This window comes from Cololabis saira, chromosome 1, assembly GCF_033807715.1.
Source record: "Cololabis saira isolate AMF1-May2022 chromosome 1, fColSai1.1, whole genome shotgun sequence".
NCBI lineage: Eukaryota > Metazoa > Chordata > Actinopteri > Beloniformes > Belonidae > Cololabis > Cololabis saira.
In genome coordinates, this window is record NC_084587.1 from 51885289 (window position 1) to 51911401 (window position 26113).

The 26113-nt window shown below is 39.0% G+C and overlaps 1 protein-coding gene and 1 non-coding gene across 7 annotated transcripts in view; both read left to right on the plus strand.

The window, feature by feature from the left end:
• htt (huntingtin) overlaps positions 1 to 26113 on the plus strand; it is an 82437-nt gene that overhangs the window by 12825 nt on the left and 43499 nt on the right. For all 6 annotated transcript variants that reach the window (XM_061725965.1, XM_061725991.1, XM_061725974.1 and 3 more), the window contains 27 exons: positions 217 to 587; positions 6232 to 6358; positions 6449 to 6567; positions 6667 to 6778; positions 6983 to 7120; positions 7808 to 7966; positions 8910 to 9007; positions 9089 to 9228; positions 10998 to 11061; positions 11206 to 11306; positions 12150 to 12296; positions 12962 to 13082; positions 13189 to 13334; positions 14081 to 14277; positions 15181 to 15398; positions 16406 to 16532; positions 17216 to 17340; positions 17440 to 17550; positions 19605 to 19682; positions 21931 to 22154; positions 22789 to 22867; positions 22983 to 23144; positions 23226 to 23281; positions 23479 to 23627; positions 24781 to 24917; positions 25011 to 25127; positions 25715 to 25837. In XM_061725965.1, coding sequence (XP_061581949.1) covers positions 217 to 587; positions 6232 to 6358; positions 6449 to 6567; positions 6667 to 6778; positions 6983 to 7120; positions 7808 to 7966; positions 8910 to 9007; positions 9089 to 9228; positions 10998 to 11061; positions 11206 to 11306; positions 12150 to 12296; positions 12962 to 13082; positions 13189 to 13334; positions 14081 to 14277; positions 15181 to 15398; positions 16406 to 16532; positions 17216 to 17340; positions 17440 to 17550; positions 19605 to 19682; positions 21931 to 22154; positions 22789 to 22867; positions 22983 to 23144; positions 23226 to 23281; positions 23479 to 23627; positions 24781 to 24917; positions 25011 to 25127; positions 25715 to 25837 — 3746 coding nt within the window. The remainder of the gene's footprint in view (positions 1 to 216; positions 588 to 6231; positions 6359 to 6448; positions 6568 to 6666; positions 6779 to 6982; positions 7121 to 7807; positions 7967 to 8909; positions 9008 to 9088; positions 9229 to 10997; positions 11062 to 11205; positions 11307 to 12149; positions 12297 to 12961; positions 13083 to 13188; positions 13335 to 14080; positions 14278 to 15180; positions 15399 to 16405; positions 16533 to 17215; positions 17341 to 17439; positions 17551 to 19604; positions 19683 to 21930; positions 22155 to 22788; positions 22868 to 22982; positions 23145 to 23225; positions 23282 to 23478; positions 23628 to 24780; positions 24918 to 25010; positions 25128 to 25714; positions 25838 to 26113) is intronic.
• Positions 19736 to 19866, plus strand: LOC133454625 (small Cajal body-specific RNA 14). Its single transcript, XR_009783404.1, has one exon. It is a non-coding gene; the product is annotated as a small Cajal body-specific RNA 14 (non-coding RNA).

The window sequence follows — 26113 nt, forward strand, 5'->3', positions numbered from 1 at the left end:
ATACAGTGTTTGACTTTGTATAGTTTTTTAATTAATTTATTGGTATCAGCACTTTTTTAATGCAACAAATTGCAGATTTTTGCACACAGCTGCCAACTTTCTCTCTGTGTTCTATTGAATGTGTTATGTGTGTGTTTGGGCGCGAGCTGCCAAATCAAATTGCCCTTCAAGGGATTAATAAAGTTGTTTTGAATCTTGAATCTGTTGTTTGTGCAGATGGTTCCTCTGCCTCCCAGGTGGACATCATCACTGAACAGCCACGCTCCTCCCAACACACTCTGCAACCCGGGGACTCCGTGGACCTCAGTGCCTCCTCAGAGCAGGGCGGGGGAGGGGGGACGTCTACGTCTGGCACCCCAGAATCGCCCAATGACAATGACGAGGAGATGCTGAGTCCGAGCTCCAGTGGCGGGGCCAACGTTACCACGGAGACAGCTGAGGATGCCCCATCAGAAACCCCCGCTCCTGAAGGAGAAGGCAGCACGCTGCTCGGGACTACCGACCGCTCGCTGCCCCCCAGCGACTCTTCTCAGACCACGACGGAGGGACCAGACTCGGCGGTGACGCCGTCAGACGTAGCAGAACTGGTTAGTGTCAGTTTCAGCTTCAGGCATCTTCATCTTCTGGATATGAAGTATGATATTGCATGTAATGCACAGTACAAGAGGCTTCCCTAGATTAGGACAGATGTAGGCCCAGCCCCAATCCCCCACTACCCCTACTTTTCAGCACTACCCCTAAATTTTGCGCGTTCCCATGAGGGTAGTGGTGTCCCAATTCCTCTTTTCATCTAGGGGGAGTGCGGAAAACGAGGGCGAGTGGGCATCAATCTGGCCCTTCACAGCGAGGGATTTCAGATGCTGACTCGCCGACCGAGGGCCAGAAACAAATTTCCCAGAATGCTTTACGTCATACATCATTTGCAGACTGAATTAGAAAAAAAAAAAACATGGCGGACATTTCTTATTTTTTAGTGAATAAAATCAATATTTTGAGTTACTTTCTGCATAAAAATGCGTTTTGATTACATTTCTAGCGAGAAATATATATTTTACTTTCATAATATTCACTCAGTGAATGTACATAATCACTCGCTTGCCCGTTGTTGCGAAGATCTCGCCAGAATAAAGGCTGATTTATGGTTCCGCGTTACACCAACGCAGAGCCTACGGCCTAGGTTACGCGGCGACGCAGGCCGTACGCAATACACCTGTATACAACAAGACAACACAGGAATTTTCCCCAACGGTACCATAGGTGGCCATGTCTGGATTGCTCATGTTGAGGTCATAAAACTATATTTATATTGGGTCATTTTGAGCCGAGGCTTGGCGCCTTGCAGGGGTGAAAGTTTGTGAATGTCATGTTCTTTTTTTATGCATAGTTAAGCCTCAATACCCAATGGTTCTTTTTTTTTAGATTTAGATTTTTAGATTTATTTATTTGCACAGTTAAAAATTACACAAATAAAAGTAACAACTTTACAAATTAAAGTGCAGGAAGAGGCGGAAACTCAAAGAACTTATCAGGTGCCTCCACCTATAGTTAACATACAATTTAATATCATACTTATAAAAACAAAATATACAAACGAGCAATTAGAAATCTATAAATTATAGAAATAAATAAAAATTACACAGAATTTACACAAAAGAAAAATGATCGGATATATGAATAACGATAAAGAGTACAATTTCATAATTAAGAAACAAACGACTAAATAACGAACCAAATAAACACAAACAAAAAATAATTTCAAGGAGATTACACAAGACGATAAAATGTGTCAGTACATCCATTACTTACGCCAGAGCAGTTCCATTTACAAAACAAAAATGAAGTGGTGTTTCAGACATCCTTTAAAACCTTGTACAGAGAAGCAGTTTTTTGCTAAATGGGAATATGTATTCCATAGTTTGACACCCCTGTACCGTATTGCATATTTATCCCTGGCTGTAACACATTTTGGAGGATGCAGATCTAACGCTCGACGGGTTGCATAAGTTTGGACCTGAGAGTTTGTAGTGAAATAGTCTTTGAAATGAGGTGAGCAAAGACCAACGGTTCTTTTTGTCCCCAGAATGCCAAATCAGCCGTCATGGACGATACCTTAACATTATTTTTTTAACACAAATAACAGAAACTTGTCCATTCTAACAGTTCCACCTCTATGGTTTTGCCCCCTATTTCCCCTCCTTTATCTTTGTCCTCACTTTGCAACAGTCGTGCGCTTTGCAGCGAGTCATTGAGCCGTCCCCGCCCTCGGCAACTTCCATCGAGGGCCCTGACGCCACAGACAGCGACTCCTCTGTCTACACTGCTTCCTCTTCATCATCTACTTTCTCTTTTTCCTCCTCTTCCTCCTTCTATGCCACCTCCTCCTCTAGCACTAGTGACAAGGTCAGCCAATTGGTCACTTTGAACAGAATGAGAAGGGCTTGCTTGTCTCCGTTCATCTCTTCTTCTTTGGTTTTCTTGTTCATGTCAACCCCACAAACCCTCCTGGCTTGTTATCTCTTTTTCCTTTGTTTCGAATGATTCCTTACTAAAAATCCAATGCTTTTGAAAAAACTGCATAGCAATTCAGATTAGGTTCTCTGTGCTGTTTGGTGAGTCGATGATTGGCCTTTGTTCCAACAAAAGCTTTACTTGGAAAAAGTAAGAAGAAAGTATCTGAGAACTGAATTTTCTTTTTTTTTTTCTTTTTTTCTTTTCTTGCGGCATATCATTGTAGCACCCTATAATGTAATAATTTCCTATAATGTAATAATTTCCTGGAAATGTAATAACGCCCGAAAATGTAATAAAATTTGCACAAAATTTGCCTTATTACATTATTGGGAATTTATTACATTTTCAGGTGGGTCTTTTTTTTTTTTTTTTCCAAAACTGATAATGTAATACTTGACAGATAATGTAATATATATCTTCATTTTCAGTCCAGAGTTCTACATTTTGTGTTTTAAGTATCTAAGAATGTTATATACACTGGATTTGAAACAGCAGAATGACTATTGGGTTAAATTGCAGACTTTGAGTTCCATGTAATAAATTCCCAATAACATAATACGGTATTACATTATTGGTAAAAATGTTATTACATTATTGGTGAAGTTATTACATTATTGGGTTTTATTGCATTTTTGATTGAGTTAAGTGCAAATTTTATTACATTTCCAGGTGTTATTACATTTTCAGGAAATTATTACATTATAAGGTGCTACAATCATTCCAATCAGTTCTCTGCAACAAGGCTTTCAGATCACCTGAAAGTCACATTTAAAGTAACTTGTCTCTGTAGAAGTAACTTGGTGAGAAATAATTGTATCAGTTTGGATCAAAAGCTTGCTCTTCCTCTGGATTGTGGCAACCACAGTATTTTCTCTAGCCTGTGCTCCCTCCTGTGTGCAGTTGATTTGCTGTAAGTTGACCCAAGCATGACTCAGTAGACCTTTTAATACGAGAATGTCTGATTGATTTACAGTTTAAAGTCTCATTCATGCTCCCTTTCGTACGTAAATAGTCACGTCCGTTTTAAGCGTCCTACGTCCCTCCCCTCATACTTCTAATGGCGCTTTTATACTAGTACCTACTCAGCCCGACTCCACTCGCCTCGTCCTCGTTTGTTTTTAGACACCCAGATGAGAAGTAGGAGGTTGGAGTGAAGCTGCTGTGACGTATTTGATTGTGTGATCTAAACGGAGAAGACAACAACACTAAAGATGTAGAACCTGGAGGAGATGATATACAGGACTGTCTCAGAAAATTAGAATATTGTGATAAAGTCCTTTTTATTTTCTGTAATGCAATTAAAAAAACAAAAATGTCATACATTCTGGATTCATTACAAATCAACTGAAATATTGCAAGCCTTTTATTATTTTAATACTGCTGATTATGGCTTACAGTTTAAGATTAAGATTCCCAGAATATTCAAATGTTTTGAGACAGGATATTTGAGTTTTCTTAAGCTGTAAGCCATGATCAGCAATATTTAAATAATACGAGGCTTGCAATATTTCAGTTGATTTGTAATGAATCCAGAATGTATGACATTTTTGTTTTTGTAATTGCATTACAGAAAATCACAATATTCTAATTTTCTGAGACAGTCCTGTATATTTGCTGCTGGGTCTGTGGCTTGTGTTTGATATCAAGTTAAAAAATGAGAATGAGAGAAGCTTCAAGCGGCAACGCTTTTTTTTTGTTTGTCTCGGCGCTGCTGAAAAGTCAGCTGGAGCCGTGAGCAGCTATGAAGAGACAGAGCTCCTGGTTGATCTGGTCGTTCCTTATCACCGTCTCTAGATCCCTTTTTTAATTCTCTCCTCAGCACCAGGTTTATGAACATCTGACCCTCAGAGTTGGACCAGAAACAGACGTTTGCCGTTGCTGGTTGAATAAAATGAACAAGAGTCTCTCTTTCTCTGATTTCCTCCTCCTGACTCAGACGTCTGACTCCAACCCCCCGACCAATCGGTGTCCTGTAGTGTGATGATGTCAGATACAGCCGACTTAGCAGCTTAGAACCTCGGCATAGTAGATACAGAAAAAGTATCTACTCGACTCGTTAGACCCCTAGTGGGAAAGCGCAAAGTCGAGTCGCGCTGAGTAGGTTCTAGTGGAAAAGAGCCATATGTGTCTTTTATGTTGCCTCGGTTGTTGAGTCAGTTCATCCACTAGTGGGCAGTGCTGAGTTCAGGGTTCCTTTTACAGTATGTCTGCGTTGATGTATGATCTTCCAAAGCGATTGGTAAGTGTTTATTTGGTGTAATAACATTCAAGTCAGAAACATCAAATGTCTTTGTAATAACCAGTACTGGAGTTGAGGGGGGATGAGGGGGGATGGCATCCCCCCCGAAATAAAAACGGTCCAAATCATCCCCCCTGTAAAACTGCCACCCCCCCTTTCCATCCCTTATGTCATTTCATCAATGAATGTGGTTTTACTGCTATTTCAACATTTAGAGTCCTCACCAGAAAAATAACACCAGAAAAATAACTTATTTGACAATTTTCACCTGTTTCAAGTAAATTTTCACTTGAAATAAGTAGAAAAATCTGCCAGTAGGACAAGATTTATCTTCTTATTACAAGCAAAAAAATCTTGTTCCACTGGCAGATTTTTCTACTTATTTCAAGTGAAAATCTACTTGAAACAGGTGAAAATTGTTGTTTTTTCCAGTGATGAGTCTCGTTTTAAGTGTAATGAGATTTTTTTTACTAAAAGTTTTTGCAGTGATCCATTTTACTTATCCTGTGAAGGACAGAGTCATATTGATAAGTTCAGAAAAGTGTTTTTTATTGTTGTGTTTTGATGTATTTGATGTAAGCCCAGTGGATATTTAAAGCTTACAGAAGGCTGCATTTAACTGCTGCTATGTCATTCCTGCAGTATTTCTGCAGGTGTTTTGGTCAGTGCTATTATTTGTAATATATTATATTATTTGTAATCAGCACAAATTATCTGTCCCCATATGATCAAATCCACCATCCCCCCTGATTTCTTTTTTTTTTTTTTTTTACAATTCGAGTACTGGTTATAATCCATTCACAGTGCAGGAAGACAGCATTTGATCCTTGCGAGTAATCAGGCACTTTAGTCCTGTCAGTTGACTTTCCCAGAAAGTTTGGCTGTATTATTTCAATATGGAATCATTTTTTTGTGAGTTCCTCTTGTGCCAGATATTTTACTTCTAGAGTCTAGCAAGTAAGGAAAAGCTGCATAAGGTTTCTATAAAAAAAATGTATTACCAGTTGGCAGCAAAGAGGAAATGCAAACAAAATAAATACAAATATATTAAATAAAATGCAGGGAAAGACAGCAACGGATAGACAGCTCTGCAGACCATCAGCGGCATCGATGTGAAGGTCTTCAAAGGTCTCCCAATGGTTCCAGTTGTTTGCGTTGTTGTTCTTCTGTTTGTTTTTGTTTTTGCTTGTCACATGTTGGCTCTACTGCTCAACACTGCCCCCACAGTTTCCACTGGTATTGATTCGTTTTCCGTGTCAAGCGAAGGATCCCGAAGGGCCCCGAAAACGGACCGAATTCCGTGGCGTATTCTGCGTCGAGCATGAATAAGCCTTTACTCACTCGGTGTGGCTTTTGTTGTCAGTCCGGAAATTCTAAACTCAATACGTTGGAACTGTTTAGGAATCGTTTGCATGACGTTTGTGTGCATATAAAGTGAAGTTTTGTCAATTTATGGAGCGGTGTGTTTCTGTTTGTCTAAGGTCCTTGATGGTAGTGAAAGTCAGTACTCTGGGATGCAGATTGGAACACTACAGGATGAAGAAGAGGAAGGAGCGGGCTCTTCCTCCCTAGAAGAACCTGCAGAACCGATCCTTCTCTCAGCACTGGGTGGGTTTTAAAGCACAACTCCACAGATACAGATGTGGTGTTCTGAAAGCACGACTGTCTTAATGCAGGTTGTTTGTGTGTGTGTTGCAGCTCTGAGCAAGCCTCACCTGTTTGAGAGCCGAGGTCACAACCGCCAGGGTTCAGACAGCAGCGTGGACCGTTTCATCCCCAAGGAGGAGCCAAATGAACCAGAACCAGACGATAATAAGGTGAAGTTACACCTGCGACAGATTTTTTTACAATTGAAGAAGAGGTCAAAGAAATGTATGCATTTGACATGAGTATGTTCCACTCTTCCTGACTTGAAGGCACCACGTATAAAAGGTCCAATTGGACACTATACAGACCAGGGCGTTGAGCCACTGGTGCACTGTGTACGACTTCTGGCTGCTTCCTTTCTGCTGACGGGACAAAAGAATGGTGAGTAGGTGTTAACATTAGTACTGTTGCTCAAAATAACAAGTATAGAGGGAAAGCGCATGATGTCACAGATGCTACTTCACAGCGGGTTACGCCCACTGAGTGTCAGAAAGACTGAGTGTCAGAAAGACTTTTTATTTTTTATTTTTTTTTATTTAAAACAACTTTAAAGGGAACTTTGTCATGGTGTTTTTTTGTGTCCAGGTTTGATCCCTGACAAAGAGGTGCGGGTGAGTGTGAAAGCCTTGGCGGTGAGCTGTGTTGGAGCAGCAGCGGCGCTGCACCCTGAAGCTTTCTTTAACTCTCTCTACTTGGAGCCGCTGGATGGCGTTACAGTAGAAGGTAAAAGGGGAAAAAAGGTTTCTGAGGCTGATGTAAATGATTAAAAAACTAAAGTAAGTTTTACAGCGCAGCCTCTGATTATTACTACAATGCTGAATATACCATATGTGATACTGTGGCAGGATGAAGCTCGACTCCAGAGGTTGGTAAACAGGACTTTATTCCAGACAATGGAATCACAACTGAAACTGACAGTTTACAACTCAAACAGAACACGCGTTGCTAAGCAACCATAAAACGCCCCGTGACCACGCCCCCTTCCTACAATCCTGATGGATGCGAGGTCCATAATAGTGTCCGCCACAATACATTAATTACTTAGACTTTTTGGATACAATTCAGGTTGTAGCCTTTATTTAATTTCAAGAGCCACACTTTCAAATATTAGTGAGAAGTGCTTGCAAACTGCTGTTCACATACCTTGTAAGGCAGCATTTTGCGTCCTGCAAGTACACATTGACCACATTCTTGAACAGAAAAATGTTCTGATGAGGATTTATGCCGCCTGTTTCCACAAATTTGTCTGTGCAATCACACAGAGCTGTTTTAAAAAAAACTTATAATGGTTGTATTTATTCTGTACAGCTATGAATACCACCATTTACATGTATTGATACATTCCCGTTTTAAATGTGTGTTTGGTTGGCTGTCAGTAAGGCAGTATTTTGTTTTTGTGTTCCCCTGCAGAGCAGCAATATGTTAGCGACGTGTTGGGCTTTATTGACCACGAGGATCCCCAGATCAGAGGAGCCACGGCCATCCTCTGTGGAGCCATCCTACAGGCTGCCCTCACTAAAACACGTTACAACATGCACAGCTGGCTGGCCAGTGTGCAGAAAGCAACAGGTGTGTGTGTCTTGTCACTGTCGTATTGAAACATTGACTGCGTTTACATGCAGTCAATAACCCTTTTAAAACCCGAATATTGGCAATAACCCGAATTTGCACGGCCATGTAAACACCAATAACCCCTTTGAATAACCCGAATTTGCTCATATTCAGGTTTTTAAAAACCCGAATATGACCCCTGGGTTACTCCTTTTAAAACCCGAATATTCGGTCATGTAAACACCAAACGGAATATCCCCATATCCCCCCCATTTCTGCGCATGCTCTGTTCTCAAGGAATCCAGGGGCCTCATTTATAAAAGAGTGCGCAGGATTCATACTAAAAGTGCACGTAAACCCAAAAGCCGAAAATGGCGGGCGCAAAAAAAATCCGGATTTAAAAAACCGTGTGCACGCACACTTGCACGCAATGTTCGCTTTATAAATCACAGTCCACCTGGAAGGTTGCGCAGGTGAATTTGCCTCATATCCCGCCCTCTACACGCCCACTCTTTACCATAAATGGGCAATGCAAAGTAGTATTTGCATATGAATGAGCCTGCTGAGCATGTGCAGCGGCTTCCTGCAGTCTGTTTCTGCTGCACGTCAGGATGAATGAGACGTGTCGAGCCACCGTGCCACTAAATTTCATGGAGACTGAGAACGAAATGTTGTGGATGAGGTGGAGGCAGGAAAACCACATTATTTGGTGGTCACAGTAAAAGTAGAAAAAGTATATAGATAGTATAAAATAAAGCGAGTGAGTGGCAGCACGCCGTTGCTGCGCTAAACGGCGTGAGTGCCACCAAGGGCGCAATTTCTACTGGGGACATGTACCATGTAAACGGAATATTCCGAATGTTTCAGTAACCGGAATATTAGCAATAACCCGAATTTTGACTGCATGTAAACGTAGTGTTTGACTGCACTACAGTGAAACTCATCAAAGCCGTCTGTCCAGGTAACTCGCTGTCCTTGATTGATTTGGTGCCTTTACTACAAAAAACTCTGAAAGATGAATCCTCCGTCACCTGCAAGATGGCCTGCTCTGCAGTGAGGGTAAGATGGAACCGTGTCTTGGTCCTCTGTGTCCTTCGTGTATCAGACAGGGAGTGAGTGTGGCCTTTGCACATGTTTCAGCACTGCATCATGACGCTGTGCAGCAGCACCCTGAGCGAGCTGGGCCTGCAGTTGGTGATCGACCTCGTCGCTCAGAGAGATTCCTCCTACTGGCTCGTTCGCACCGAGGTCTTGGAAACCATGGCTGAATTAGACTTCAGGTATCTTTGTTTAATATCTTAGTGCTTATAAAAACATTCTATCATGTCCTCAACAACACTTATTGAAGGATAAAAGGCATTTGCATAGCGCTTTTCTAATCTTGGTGACGACTCAAAGGACTTTATGCCTCAGGCCTTGTTCACCCATTCACGCCCACACATACACGGATTATAGTGATGCACCGAAATGAAAATTTGTGGCCGAAAACCGAAAATAATAATAGACACTTGGCTGAATACCGAATAACATACCGAACAATGGTTCTTTGCAGTTTTTCATTTATTTTGCCAATTTTTTCACCATTGCATAAATCAAATAAATGTGCAGTGAAATACCCGCCAGTCACAATTTGTCTTACTGTACTTATTGTATATATTTTTTTCATAATCCTTTTTCATTTTCTCCGGTTCAAATCCAATTACTGGGGTTGTGGTGGGCGGGGCTGATCTCCGCAATTTGAAGCCTTGTATAATAAGTGTAAAAAAAAAGGTTGCTAATTCGCGGATTTCACTAATCACTAATCTTTTTGGAACGAACCCCCGCCAAAAACCAGGAATTACTGTACAGCTTATAATTATTATTATAATTATTATTATTATTATTATTATTATTATTATTATTATTATTATTAGGGCCCGAGCACTTACAGTGCAAAGGCCCTATTTTATCTGTAGGAATTTTTCTCGTTTTTATTTTTCCGATGAAATGATGGCCTTTTTTCCCCCTAAACGTGCCCCAAAAGTCACCAAATCTTGCACCAAACCAGGTCTGGTGAAAAATTTGATATTTAATAGTTTGCATTATTGGACGTGGCAAAATGGCTTAACAGCGCCCCCTAGAAAACCCCACAATACGGTTTGACGTACATGCACGAAAATCGCTACACACCTTTATCATGTCGCAACTTAAAGAAAAGTCTCTTGGTGCCATTTCCGAAACCGAACCGGAAGTCGGCCATTTTGAACATTTTGAATTAATCGTGTAATTTTGGCGCAATTTATGCCATTTCTTCAGACGCTAATACGGCCCGAACCGTAGCATGCACCCAGGTGTGTTATACATCAAAATGTTCGTCTCCATCCTGCGACGACGCGCATTACTTTTCTCTTTCAAAAGCGTTACCGTGGCAACGATAGACGCCAAAAAGCAAAAAGCCCCCCACCCCTGCATCTGATTGGTCCATATTTGATAGTCCCTATTTTCTGCCATAACTTTTGAATGGTTTGACATAAAGACTCATGGGTCGTGTCATTGTACTCGGTTTTGAGTCCTTGAACAAAATTGGTGCAAATTAGCCCCGCCCCTTCTTGTCAAACATATCAGACAGTGAGGGTTCGTCACCGCATCGGTAGTACGGGCCCTTTTCTCCGCTGTGCGTCCCGTCACCGTCTCCATCACCAAGCGGCTTTTCCAAATCCAACTCAGCCTGGATCATTTCTCGTGTCCTCGGCTTTTTCCCCACGTCCAAGTAATGATCTGACATGCTGACATGTTTGCTGCATTAACACCGCACGCCCCTCACTCCATCCTGTTCGCTGTTTGATTGCATCATCTTGTTGTATTAGAGGCTATATAAATAAAATTGAATTGAATGCACGCATACACACTGATAAATAAATTGGATGAAATGTTAAGTGTCTTGCCCAAGGACACGTCAACGTACGGCCAGAAATCAACCCACAGCCTCTCATACTGAAAAATGACTGCCCTCCCTGACCCTCATCCACCCCAGGAAAAAAATACATTTGCCACTGCTCTTGTGTTTCAGATTAGTCAATTTCTTGGAAAGGAAAACAGAAACTTTACACAAAGGAGATCATCACTACACTCGGGTAGGTCTTCCAGTTGACCCGCATTGTATATATTTTTTGCTTGGAAATATGAAAAGTTTCAATTGTTTGATGAAAACCACAAATGGGCCATCTTGGTATTTGACATTGAGCAGCTGAGGTTTTTCTTCATGTTCCTGTATTTAGAGGCTGCAGCTGCAGGACAGGGTGTTGCATGACGTGGTGATCACTCTGTTGGGAGACGACGATCCGAGAGTGCGGCATGTGGCTGCCTCCACCGTCAGCAGGTATACCGGCTCTTTCACGCGCTTTGCCTTTAAGTGGATTGTCCAAAGAATTGTAATTAATGTCTGTACTTCTTACCTCTTCCTCCTCATTGTCCTATAACCAGTACTGGAGTTGAGGGGGGATGTCATCCCCCCCTGAAATAAAAACATTCCAAATCATCCCCCCTGAAATAAAAATGGTCCAAATCATCCCCCCAGTAGAACTGCCATCCCCCCTTTCCATCCCTTATGTCATTTCATCAATTAATGTGGTTTTACTGCTATTTCAACATTTAGAGTCATCACCAGAAAAATAACACCGGAAAAATAACTTATTTGACAATTTTCACCTGTTTCAAGTAAATTTTCACTTGAAATAAGTAGGAAAATCTGCCAGTGGGACAAGATTTATCTTCTTATTACAAGCAAAAAGATCTTGTTCCACTGGCAGATTTTTCTACTTATTTCAAGTGAAAATCTACTTGAAACAGGTGAAAATTGTTGTTTTTTCCAGTGATGAGTCTTGTTTTAAGTGTAATGAGATTTTTTTTCCTAAAATGAGTCATATTGATAAGTTCAGAAAAGTGTTTTTTATTGTTGTGTTTTGATGTATTTGATGTAAGCCCAGTGGATATTTAAAGCTTACAGAAGGCTGCATTTAACTGCTGCTATGTCCTTCCTGCAGTATTTCTGCAGCTGTTTTGGTCAGTGCTATTATTTGTAATATATTATATTATTTGTAATCAGCACAAATGATCTGTCTGATTATATGATAAAATCCACCATCCCCCCTGAATTTTTTTTTTTACAACTGAAGTACTGCCTATAACCTTTATCTTCTACCTTTGTTTCTCCCCCTGCAAGACTAGTTCCACGGTTGTTTTATGAGTGTGACCAAGGTCAGGTGGACCCAGTAGTGGCGATCGCCCGGGACCAGAGTTCAGTTTATCTACAGCTGCTTATGCACGAGACACTACCTCCTTCCCAATTCACAGTGAGCACAATCACAAGGTATTTATATACATACTCTCCCATGTCACTGCATCCCAATTCAGATGCTCTCATTTTCATTAAATGATTAACAATTCTTGATAATTAATCACTGTAAGAGATAAGATAAGAAAATCCTTTATTTTCTCCCTCAGTGGGGAAACTTACTTTGTTGGCAGCAGTACAGGACTGTCTCAGAAAATTTGAATATTGTGATAAAGTCCTTTATTTTCTGTAATGCAATTTAAAAAAAAAAAAAAAAAAAAAAAAAAAAAAAAATAATGTCATACATTCTGCATTCATTACAAATCAACTGAAATAATGCAAGCCTTTTATTATTTTAATATTGCTGATTATGGCTTACAGTTTAAGATTAAGATTCCCAGAATATTCTAATTTTTTTAGATAGGATATTTGAGTTTTCTTAAGCTGTAAGCCATGATCAGCAATATTAAAATAATAAAAGGCTTGCAATATTTCAGTTGATTTGTAATGAATCCAGAATGTATGACATTTTTGTTTTTGTAATTGCATTACAGAAAATCACAATATTCTAATTTTCTGAGACAGTCCTGTATATGTAAGGCTCTTTTATGATAACAAGTTGATAAAACTCCACTGTTAGGAATTCAAACTTTTCTCAGGACAGCTCAGACAAATCTTTAAGTCTAGTGTCTTTCTGTCAGGACGTACCGAGGCTACAACCTCTCCAGCGCTGCGTCTGACATCACAGTGGAGAACAACCTGTCCAGAGTTGTAACTGCCATCTCCCATGCGTTCACATCATCTTCCTCCAGAGCACTAACTGTGAGTTTTCAGCCTAACACTTGACATTATTTGCCTGCTTTGCTGCAGTTTGGGGGAGGGGTTGTGGTTGAGTAATTCTTGAATACTTTTCTGTCTTTCTCTGAAGTTTGGCTGTTGTGAAGCCATGTGTCTCTTGGCCTCAAATTTTCCAGTGAGCACCTGGAGCACGGGCTGGCACTGCGGCTACGTCAGCACCAGCAGCAGTTTCTCATCTCGTTCTAGTCTAAATCGCAGCAGATGCAGGACCTTCAGGTTGGTTAATCCTCTCCACTTGTTTAGTTTAACGTGCATTTATTACCTTCCTGATAGTATTGTTACTTTAAGTACAATCGATTCGTCTTCCTCCTTGTAGCACCCTATAATGTAATAATTTCCTGAAAATGTAATAACGCCTGAAAATGTAATAAAATTTGCACTTAACTCAATCAAAAATGAAATAAATTCCAATAATGTAATAACTTTACCAATAATGTAATAAAATATCCTGACTGATATTGTAATAACATTTTTACTGATAATGTAATACCTTATTACATTATTGGGAATTTATTACATTTTCAGGTGGGTCTTTTTTTTTTCTTCCAAAACTGATAATGTAATACTTGACAAATAATGTAATATATATGTTCATTTTCAGTCCAGAGTTCTACATTTTGTGTTTTAAGTATCTAAGAATGTTATATACACCGGATTTGAAACACCAGAATGACTATTGCGTTAAATTGCAGACTTTGAGTACCATGTAATAAATTCTCAATAATGTAATAAGGTATTGCATTATTGGTAAAAATGTTATTACAATATCCGTCAGGATATTTTTTATTATATTATTGGTGAAGTTTTTACATTATTGGGTTTTATTACATTTTCGATTGAGTTAAGTGGAAATTTTATTACATTTTCAGGCGTTATTACGTTTTCAGGAAATTATTCCATTATAGGGTGCTACACTCCTTTATTAAATTCCTGTTTATTCTTCCCTGGGTGTTCTGCTTTAGTTTGTCCCAGCCCAGCAGTGCTCCAGCCTCGTCGTCAGCCTCTTCCACGGCCTCCTCGTCTGCCCCGGACCCCGAGCGGAGGACTCTGGCCGTGGGCACGGCCAACATGGTGCTGTCCCTGCTGTCTTCTGCCTGGTTCCCCCTGGATCTCGCTGCACATCAAGATGCACTTTTGCTTTCTGGCAATCTTCTAGCTGGTGGGTTTTTGGCTGACTTGGTATTTCAATTTTATAATTTTATTTTATTTTATATTGTTCATTCATTTTGCCTTATTTAACTTATTGTGTTGCAGTCTGGGGCAACACATATCCAACTAATATGAATCCTTTATTTTTAATACAGAAAAGAGCACTTAGAATTATTTACAATGTGCATTACAGAGAACATACCAACAGATTATTTATTGAATCAAGATTACTGAAACTTAAGGATTTGGTTAAGTTACAGACACTCACAATCATGTACACAGGTAAATGTAAGGCATTACCAGAAAACTTACAATACATGTTTACTTTCAGTTCAAATAATGAAGACAGTCGAAGAAAATGTAATTTTAAACATTTATTTGCCAGAACAACTTTAAAGCAGATGAGTGTTTCTGTTGTTGGAATTAAGTTATTGAATCCATTACATTATGATTTAAAGGGCTGTATAAACATTTCAGTTTAAAAAGAAATTTAAAGAGAAAAAAATAGCAATGTATTGATGAAATAGTTAAAATTTATAATATATGCGTATGGAGACAGACAATCTATCTTTGATTTTTTTGTTTTTCTTTCTTTGTGATGTTAACTAAGTAATTGTAATTGTGCAGACCATCTGTTTATTATTGTTCAGTTTAGTTTTGAGGGAGGGGCAGGTAGAATAAGATTTTCTTCTTCCTGCTCCTTTCTGGTTATGGAATATGCTTTTGATTGTGTTGTCATTTTACTTTTGTTTTTTTTGTTCGCATATTTCCATGATCGGAATAAATAAAAATGAAATGAAATGAAATTTTACTGGGATAAAAGTGCGCATGAAGAAATGGGGGCGAAGTAATCTGTTACAGACTAGCCATTTTTCCTCAATTGTGAAATGTAATTGTGAAACTTGATTCCCAGCGGTGGCTCATAAATGCTTGCGCAACCCCTGGGCCGGAGAGGAAGAAGGCAGCAGTGGGAACACGAGTGGAGGCCCAAATAAACTGGAGGAACCCTGGGTTGCTCTGTCAGAGCGCCCCCTGGTGGCCATGGTGGAGCAGCTGTTCTCTCATCTGCTCAAGGTCCTCAACATCTGTGCCCACGTGCTTGATGACACGCCACCAGGACCAGTCGTCAAGGCAAGTCTCATACAGTAGGATTAGGTACAGCAGATGTTTAGATTAGTTTAGTTTAGTTTTTTAGTTTATTTCATCACCAAAAAAAAAAAAATGACAACAAGAAAACAAATACACTGTTCAAAGAGAACATTACAATAAAGTTTCCAATATATAAATAACATCTAGACTGAAAAAGGTGTAGGCTGAAGCAAAGCTTATTATTTGCCTACCCTCAAAAAGATTAATTAAAGTAATGAAATAAAAGCAAGAAGTAAGAGAAAAGACTGCCAGTAAAACAAATTGCCTCCATGGGGATAACAAAGATTCCTCAAGAAATAAAAAAAAAAAATAAAGGTGCAGTCTACATGTTACCTTCATCCTTAAAAAATCAAATCAGCAATTAAATAAATACCCAACTCAACATAGCAAGCATCACCGCTCATTAATTTGATATAAAAGAAATCATCCTTCTTTTCAATGTTTTTTTAAATAAGGTTAAGGTTCTACATAATTTCAAATCCCTATCTAATTTATTCCATCCATCCACCGCTGCCACTGTAGCATCTCAGTTTGGTGTTGGTTCTGATTGTTGATTTCCTGTATCTGCTCTCCCCTCTGAGGTTGTAATGGCTTTGTCTTAAATTGAACATATTTTGAGCACAGTCTGGCAGCATGTTATTGTTGATTTTGAACATAATCTGTGCAGTTTTGAAGTTCACCAGTTCATTGAATTTAAGCTCATTTATTTAAATTAGTGCTGTCAGGCGATTAAAAAATGAATCTAATTAATTAAGGATTCATTATTATAATTTATTATAATTTTATTAATTATGCGTTCATTTTCCAAACGCATTAATTAGCAGTGTAATTAATTAATCTAATTAACGCGCTAAACTGACAGCCCAAGTTTATATTACATTTTACTGGCATATTTCTGCTTAGGAACACCAGTTGCACCTTCATTTAGTCTGCTGTACTACTTTAACTCTTAAATGTATTTATTTATGCTCTGTTCCTCTCATTTTTAGGCTGCTCTTCCCTCCCTCAGCAATACTCCCTCCCTCAGTCCGATCCGCCGGAAAGGAAAGGAGAAAGAGGCAGCTGAGCCCAGCGCAGCTCCTATGAGTCCCAAGAAAAACAGTGAAGTGAACTCAGGTACGCGTCCGCCTCAACAAGCTTACCAACAAACTGATGACAGATAATGACTGCGTTTCCATGCATCCATGCATTATTTAAAATAACCCTTTTAAAACCTGAATATTGGCAATAATCCGAATTTGCACGGCCATGTAAACACCAATAACCCGAATTTGCTCATATTCCGGTTTTTAAAAACCCGAATATGACCCCTGGGTTACTCCTTTTAAAACCTGAATATTGGGTCATGTAAACGCAAAACGGAATATCCCGATCAAAAGGAACATGAATTTGTTTTCTGCGCATGCTCTGTTCACAAGGAACCCTGGTCTTTTGAGTCCAAGACGTTCTTATAAACACGGAGAAACACAAGACCAGGAGGAAATTAATCACTTCATAAATGTAATGAAGGATATGAACATTTTGGCATTTGTAGATGGTAGAAAGTACCGGGATAGAAGATTTACAAGAAGGTGAGCGAAAAGTTGCGCGAAGCAGCATTTGTTTTGAATTTGGATACAGTTCTCCTCGCGTCGCTGGTTTGATCCAGATATCCCGAATGATTAATTACCATGTAAACGGAATATTCCTAATGTTTCAGTAACCGGAATATTAGCAATAACCCCAATTTTGACTGCATGTAAACATAGTCAGTGTCTCTGAGTAAATATTTCTTGTTATTGGTGCATTTTGGTGAGCAGGCAGGCCAGCAGAAAGCACCGGGTCAACAATAGTGAACAAATCTACCACTCTTGGAAGCTTCTACCACCTGCCTCCCTATCTCAAGCTCTATGATGTTCTTAAGGCGACTCACGCCAACTACAAGGTCAGAACACTTGACCTGTTATAATGCAGCCGTCCCCAACAAGCGTTTGCTGCCTAAATGGTGTCTCAAATAGTTTGCTAAGAATGGTTTATCTCCTAGGTGACATTGGATCTCCACAGTAACCAAGAGAAGTTTGGAGGTTTCCTGCGTGCCACTTTAGATGTTTTGTCTCAGCTGCTGGAGTTGGCGACACTGCATGACATTGGGAAGGTAGAAATTCATTTTATCATCTCTATTTAACCCTTTATGACCTACCATAGAACAAGTCTGCCTAAGCATATGTTTTTTACCTTTTTGCATGCTATACTGCCATTTTATGGAGTATCTTTATTTGCTATGCATCAAAACAACAGCCAATCTTTAATAATCTGGATGCTACAAGTCCATACTAACTAAATAAATTGCTAAAAAGTGCAAATAACTACAAAAAAATGTAAATCGTTTTTTTTAATTTTACACATTTTTCTAAATACAGAAATCCCACAGCTAGATCCCTCAAAATTGTCAATGGAAAAAAGTAACACAGAAGCCTTTCAAACCACAGGAAATGTATTTGGAATTAATTCATACTTTAGTTTTTGAGATATATCATTTTATATATCGCGTTTAGATATCGCGTCTTCATCTGGCGCTGAAATCAGCTCCAAACCTTCCTCACGGTAAACCGTAATAACTAATCAAGTTTGTTGCAGTTTGGCATTTTGTGTGTGTGTGTGTGTGTGTGTGTGTGTGTGTGTGTGTGTGTGTGTGTGTGTGTGTGTGTGTGTGTGTGTGTGTGTGTGTGTGTGTGTGTGTGTGTGTGTGTGTGTGGGTTGTCGCTGAGTAATCTTTCGCTAAAGTCTCTGATAAAAAGCACGAACAAGAGCGCAAATTCAAACCGAGGAAATGATGTCACCTCTCTTTTCGCGGGAAGTGGCGTGGAAAAATCCAACCTGATGACACGCTCACAACGTGATGACATATGTGTCAACGTAGGACGAGCTGTGAACACGTACCGGATCTATGAATAACCTGCCATGTCAATTATGAAGCTTTCAGTGTGCTCAATTTTACTGGATTATTATGTGATTTTTCTTTCTTTTTTTTTCCCAAACAATTTAATGGATTAAAACAGCACTCTGGGGCACTAAATACATGATATGTACAGGACTGTCTCAGAAAATTTGAATATTGTGATAAAGTTCTTTATTTTCTGTAACGCAATTTAAAAAAAACAAAAATGTCATACATTCTGGATTCATTACAAATCAACTGAAATATTTCAAGCCTTTTATTATTTTAATATTGTTGATTATGGCTTACAGTTTAAGATTAAGATTCCCAGAATATTCAAATTTTTTGAGATAGGATATTTGAGTTTTCTTAAGCTGTAAGCCATGATCGGCAATATTAAAATAATAAAAGGCTTGTAATATTTCAGTTGATTTGTAATGAATCCAGAATGTATGACATTTTTGCATTACAGAAAATAAAGGACTTCTAATTTTCTGAGACAGTCCTGTAAGTGAAACTCTTCCTGTTTAACATGCAAAAAGAATTATTGCTCTGTTTTATTTGGTTGTAATTGTACATACATTTTGAAAACCAACATGCAAACGGGAGTGCCGGCGCTCCACCGGTCACAAGGGGTTAAAATTCTTATATTTACAGTATCAGCTATCAAGGAAGTTATTTTGGGTGATTGGCAAGGTATTTCTTTTTGATTAATGCAAACCAATGAGTACATTTTTTTTTTCTTTAAATTTCCTATAATCAATTTTATTTTATTTATTTTTATTTATTTTATTTATTTGCATGAGATATCCGGGTGACAAACCGTGCCTTAGTTGCCACTTTCCTTTTATCTATATATCATTGATTTTTACTGTCTGCATTACTTTTATACTTTTAAATGTTTTTATATGATCATTTTTATCTTGTACTCTTATTTGTTGATATTTTTATCTTTTTATTTTTCATTTGCCTATGACTCAGTGCAGTATTTTTACCTTTTTATATTCAACATTGCTTTTATCCTATCTTAGTAGTTGTTCTGTGGAGGAATTTAGAACTGAATTCTGTCAGGGTTATGTATTATATCACTGCACTTAAATATATGTGTTTTTTGTTTTATTTGCTGTTGTTTCTCTATTTCTCATTGTTCTTGACATATGTGTACTGTTATTGTGAAGCACTTTGAGCTGCGATTTTCGTATGAAAGGTGCTATAGAAATAAAGTTTATTATTATTTATTTAATTTTTTTCTGTTCTGGTTTTTCTCTTAGTGTGTGGAGGAAATTTTGGGATACTTGAAGTCCTGCTTCTCCAGAGAACCAACCATGGCTACAGTTTGTGTACAGCAGGTCAGTAATCTTAATCATGCATGTTGTTTTTTACACGCTCACGTTGACCTTGTGTGGCAGTCTTTGATGGTTGTAGCACTGAGCAGTAGCTTCCAACTGATGCGACTCCACACAGATTGATGCTGGTTCCTGCCGACAGGGTCTGTAAAGCCGTTGGTTTTCCTGTGCGATGGTGCCACACATTCTTGTTTACACATCACATATAGTCCTGTCTGGGTCTCTGTACATCAGGCACTTTTGACAAACTAATTGTATTGTATTGAGTCTAATTGAGTTTAATTTTGAATTGAGAGTCTGCTTAAGTGACTATTTGAGACTCAGCTTTATTTTATTTCTGAATTTTATGTATTTTAACTGTATTTGTATTGCATTTTTGAATAATGCACCTGGCCTAATTGGTTTGCTGATGTGCTTGAGATTTTTCTTTTGAATTTCATTTATGAAAGACACTTCACCAATAAAAATGTGGATTTCAAATCTTCTCTTCTATGGGCCCGATTTACTAAAGGTTTGCGTGTGTAAAAACCTGTGCAAACTTGACAGCACCCGCAAACCAAAGTGCCAGCTGATCTACTAACGGCGTGCAAAGACGACTGCGTCTCTGAAATGCGCAAAATTGCACACGCAATCCATTTAGTACTTTTGCCCTGATGAATAATCAATATGGGGCGTACCCACCAGAAATCCTAAATACTGGGAGGGGAAAATGCAAATATGTCCATTTACCACGTGCAATGAGATTTACCAAGCCTGAAAGTAGTTGCGCGTATTGTGATTGCGTCTATATTTAATACGTTCGAAAGGAAGGTGCTAATCTGCTGCTGCTGTTATTGTGGCAAGGAGGCGACATCCAAAATCAAAGAATACGCAGAGAGAGTCTTTATTCTGCTGCATGCTATTTTAAAAATGGTTGCACAAGTTTTATTAAAGGCCGCTTTTTCTTTAGTTCTTCGCCTTATATCTTGCCACCTTCTTTTAATGTGCCCCCCTCCACTCGCCCACAAGCAGGCCAAGCCTTTGTGCCAAAACTTTGTATTTTATTGATTAGGCCTACTTATCTTATTGAACGTGAAATCATCCTTCGTAAATTACATTTAATTAAAACCCGTGCTTATTAATCACAAAACACAGGTTAAACATCATGATCAAATCCGCTCCGACCCGCTGTGTCAGGATCAGCGCAGAGACTGCAGCTTCGCCTGAATTATGGTTCCGCGTTAAATCGACGGCCATATGATGGTCCCGTCTGTCACACATTTACTGTCAGTGTTTGCTATATAATATATAATATTTGCAATATACTGTGGACATCTGAATAAAAACTTAACTCATAAATAGATTGAATCAAAGCGCTCTCCAGCTCTGTGTCTGATTGTCTTTTTCTCCTCAGATCATGCCGAGCACCGCAGGGTCACGCAAACCCGACCAATTCAATATTAAAATCAAATTCAGTCCTGTGGCCCGTTTTTCTATTTCGTATTTTTGATCTGTGCCTAAAATTGAAATATGAAAAACCAGACGTTTTTTGTGTTACCAACTGCATTTATTATATCGCAGCTGTAGTTCATGAATGTGTTTATTTGCCTCTTCCACTAATATCTCTAACTCCAACTCGTCAAATTTCATTTTGCGCTTGTGACTTGTGACTGTGCATTCCATCCACTCTCCATGGCGCAGAGTTTGCGCACGCAAACCTTAAGACACGCAACACCTCATTTAAATACTGCTGTTTGCACCTGTTATCAATTGCGCACGCAATCTTAGTTGATCACCCGCAAACCACACGCAAACAGCACGCGCAAACTTTTTCAGTGCACACGCAATTTAGTACTCTTTATTTAGGATCTTAGTAAATCAGGCCCTTAGTGTATTCAATTGATTAGTCATGCACTGCAATTTTGCAATGTCCTAGAATTCTATTAGTTTATTTTCTTTATTTGGGGACCGTTAGAAGATATGAGATTAAAATGCGATTAATTGGATTAATTATAAATCCTGTAATTAATTAGATTCATTTTTTTAATCGCCTGACAGCACTAATACATGTATATCTTTTTTTTTTTTTTTTTTTTTTTTTTTTTTTTCTAATTTGTTGAATGAGAAGTGATTCTGCTTCTCCAAGACTCAGTTTTTGGGGTCCAGTTAATTCATTTATTCCAATAGTAAATGGGTGTATAGTTTGCCATGTTTCTGTAGTAGGATGTTTTGGGTGTATTCCAGCTGTTAACATTAAAGACTTGTTCTGTAGTTGTTGAAGACCCTGTTTGGGACCAACCTGGCTTCTCAATACGACGGTGTCCTAAGTGGACCGAGCCGCACCCAGGGCAAAGCTCTCCGCCTGGGCTCTTCCAGTCTGCGGCCGGGCCTCTACCACTACTGCTTCATGGCTCCGTATACACACTTCACTCAGGCTCTGGCTGACGCCAGTCTCCGGAACATGGTGCAGGCTGAACAGGAGCAGGATACCTCCGGGTTAGTAGCTGCACAGATCTCTCTAAAGAGCAGACATTCACTACGTTTACATGCAGTCAAAATTCGGGTTATTGCTAATATTCCGTTTACATGGTAATTAATCATTTGGAATATCTGGATCAAACCAGCGATGCACGGAGAACATCATGACGCAATTCCCATCATTTCCACTTATTCTTCCTGTATCCAAATTCAAAACAAATGCTGCTTCGTGCAACTTTTCTCTCACCTTCTTTTAAATCTTCTATCCCGGTACTTTCTACCGTCTACAAATGCAGAAATGTTCATATCCTTCATTACATTTATGAAGTGATTAGTCTCCTCCTGGTCTTTGTTTCTCCGTGTTTATAAGAACTGGACTCAAAAGACCAGGATTCCTTGTGAACAGAGCATGTGCAGAAAACAAATTCCTGTTCCGTTTATGGGGATATTCCGTTTGGCGTTTACATGACCCAATATTCAGGTTTTAAAAGGAGTAACCCAGGGGTCATATTCAGGTTTTTAAAAACCCGAATATGCAAATTCAAGTTATTCAAAGGGGTTATTGGTGTTTACATGGCCGTGCAAATTCGGGTTATTGCCAATATTCGAGTTTTAAAAGGGTTATTGATGTTATTTTACTCCCTCCCTTTAGATGGTTTGATGTGATGCAAAAAGCATCTAATCAGTTGAGGTCCAACATTGCAAATGCCACACGTCACAGAGGAGACAAGGTACACTTAAATTGTCTTGCTGCTTTTTAAAATTAATATTACTCTTTCAATATTTCACAGTATATTGTAGATGGACATAGGTTCCATATCTGAAGTATACGTTTTGCTCTCTCAGAATGCCATACACAACCACATCCGCCTGTTTGAGCCCCTGGTGATCAAGGCGTTGAAGCAGTACACTACGAGCACCTCTGTGGCCCTGCAGAAACAAGTGCTGGACCTGCTCGCCCAGCTCGTGCAGCTCAGAGTCAATTACTGCCTTCTGGACTCAGATCAGGTAAAACACACAAAGATTTACACTCGCACGCACCTTCAAATTCTAGATTTGCTCTTCTTCAGACACTTTTACATGTTTCAGGTGTTCATTGGCTTTGTGCTGAAGCAGTTTGAGTACATTGAAGTGGGACAATTCAGGTAAGTCTCCTTCCCAGTAAAATCCTGTCAAACACCTTTCCAATGTGGCTACAAAAGCCTTGTGGCCACATAAATGAGAATTGCTCAACTTTCTCTGTTGACTAATTTCTACACTTTTGGAATTGAATTATGAAGTATTTTGAATTTAATTTATTGCAAATATGTTCTGCAAATGATGTGTTTTACTTCCTGTTCAGAGATTCTGAGGCCATCATTCCCAACATCTTTTTTTTCCTGGTACTACTCTCTTATGAGCGCTATCACTCAAAGCAAATCATCAGCATCCCCAAGATCATCCAGCTCTGTGATGGCATCATGGCAAGTGGCAGGAAAGCTGTCACACACGGTAAGACGGACAGAGAAAAATGCCATGTAATTCAAATTAAATTGTTAATTTCAATTTTCAATTTTATTTATATAGCGTCTAATACAACAAAAGTTGTCTCTAGGTGCTTTCCAGAGACCCAGAACCCGTACAGTTACCCCAAGAACCAGTGGTCCATGGACATTAATATTTGGTACAGTTACCAAGAACCAGTGGTCCATGGACATTAATATTTGGTACAGTTACCAAGAACCAGTGGTCCATGGACATTAATATTTGGTACAGTTACCAAGAACCAGTGGTCCATGGACATTAATATTTGGCCACCAATCCAGTTCCTTGATATTTATATGTCATTAATTTCTACGTCGGGGAAATACACGAAGCAAAGCTTGAAGGCTTACAAAAGTCTTGACGCTTGGTCCGACTTCAAGGCAGGATTTGTTGTAGAAATTAAAGTAATGAGGACACCGAACTTTATGATTTGACCGTTTAACGTTAGCTACCCAAAAATCCAACATTACCTGATACAAAATGGGAACCACAAATCTATGTTTCGGTGCCTGGAATCCAGTTGTTTCTGTGAATTGCAGCGATCCATTTGTCTCTCTTAAACTTATTTTTCATCAGTCTGTAAAACGATAACTCAGATTTCTTGCTAAATCTATGAGAACAGTCGATCGCACAACAGCTCTTTCCCATTTTAGATGTTTTCTAGTTGCTCAAACTGAAAGTTTATGCTGCCACTCAGTCTTTCTGACACTCAGTCTTTCTGACACTCAGTCTTTCTGTCACTCAGTCTTTCTGACACTCAATGGGCGTAACCCGCTGTGAAGTCGCATCTGTGACGTCATGCACATTCCCTCTATTTGAAGACAGAAACTTGTTCCAGCTGGGTTCAGGATACTGCCCCCTTCTGGCTTTACATAATCCCATGAGAGTGTGTTCAGAAAATCAACATGAGAGAGATGAAGAAAAGTGAATTACTCATAAGACAACATATCAGGTCTGCCTAACAGAAACATAAAAAGCTTTTTTTGTTGTCGTTTTAAACCCCACTCATCTGTCTTTGGGGTCAGCAAATGGACTTGAAGCACATTTGTTGAGTTTCCTGGAATCTTATTCTGGAGCCCTAATGATTCTCATAATGATGTTTATTCTATTTTCCCTCTAGCTATCCCAGCCTTGCAGCCAATTGTTCATGATCTGTTCGTATTGAGGGGTTCAAACAAAGCAGATGCAGGGAAAGAGCTGGACACGCAGAAAGAAGTGGTCATCTCCATGCTGCTGCGGCTGGTGCAGCACCATCAGGTATGTTTGCTAGGCAGATAAAGAGAAAGTTGCTCTTCCATATTCCAGGCACTTTATTCTCTGCTGTCCATGTGCTGTTGCATGTTGGTGTAGGTGTTGGAGATGTTCATCCTCGTATTGCAGCAGTGTCACAAAGAGAATGAGGACAAGTGGAAGAGGTTGTCCAGACAGATTGCTGATGTCATACTTCCTATGATTGCCAAGCAACAGGTTGGGATTTTTTGATTTGATTTAATTTATATTATTTTTGTACATGTAAAAAAAAAAAAACAACACTTCATGAGAAGTTTAAGAAAACAAAACAACAAAACAAAAAATGTAATCCTTTAAAACTTGCTATCTTGATTTACATGTGCCAAAAAAGGAGTAGGATGAAGTGTAAACTTATTTAGTCCTACCCCCATTCACTGATCATTTAACCCGTATTTATAAATACTCACACACTGTACTCACACTGCTAAATAACAGTATTATTATGCGTGTGTATATGTGTGTGTATATATATACATACATACATATATGTATATATACTGCGTGTGTATGTGTGTGTATATATATATATATATATATATATATATATATATACATACATACATACATACATACATGCATGCATGCATGCATGCATGCATACATACACATATAATTTGCTGCCCATTTCTGTACATAAATATACACAGATCTATGTATCATTCTTAGCATAAGTTACAACTTTCAACTGGATTGCTCAATTTAATTTCCAACCACTGTCATACACGCTAGGATAGATGGATTTACTGGTTTGTTTTTCTTCCCAGATGCACCTGGACTCTCCAGAGGCCTTGGGAGTGCTGAACACTCTGTTTGAGACTGTGGCGCCTTCCTCTCTAAGACCTGTAGACATGCTGCTTAAAAGCATGTTCACCATCCCTGCCACCATGGTGAGAAGTCTCTTCATCTGTGCACATACATCTGTGCACGCTTCTGACTTGCCAAGCCTTTTATTATTTTAATATTGCTGATTATGGTTTTGCAGTTTAAGATTAAGATTCCCAGAATATTCAAATTTTTTGAGATAGGATATTTGAGTTTTCTTAAGCAGAATGTATAACATTTTTGCTTTTGTAATTGCATTACAGAAAATCATAATATTCTAATTTTCTGAGACAGTCCTGTAAGGTTCTGCGTTAAACCTACTCAGAGCCTACGCCGTTGCC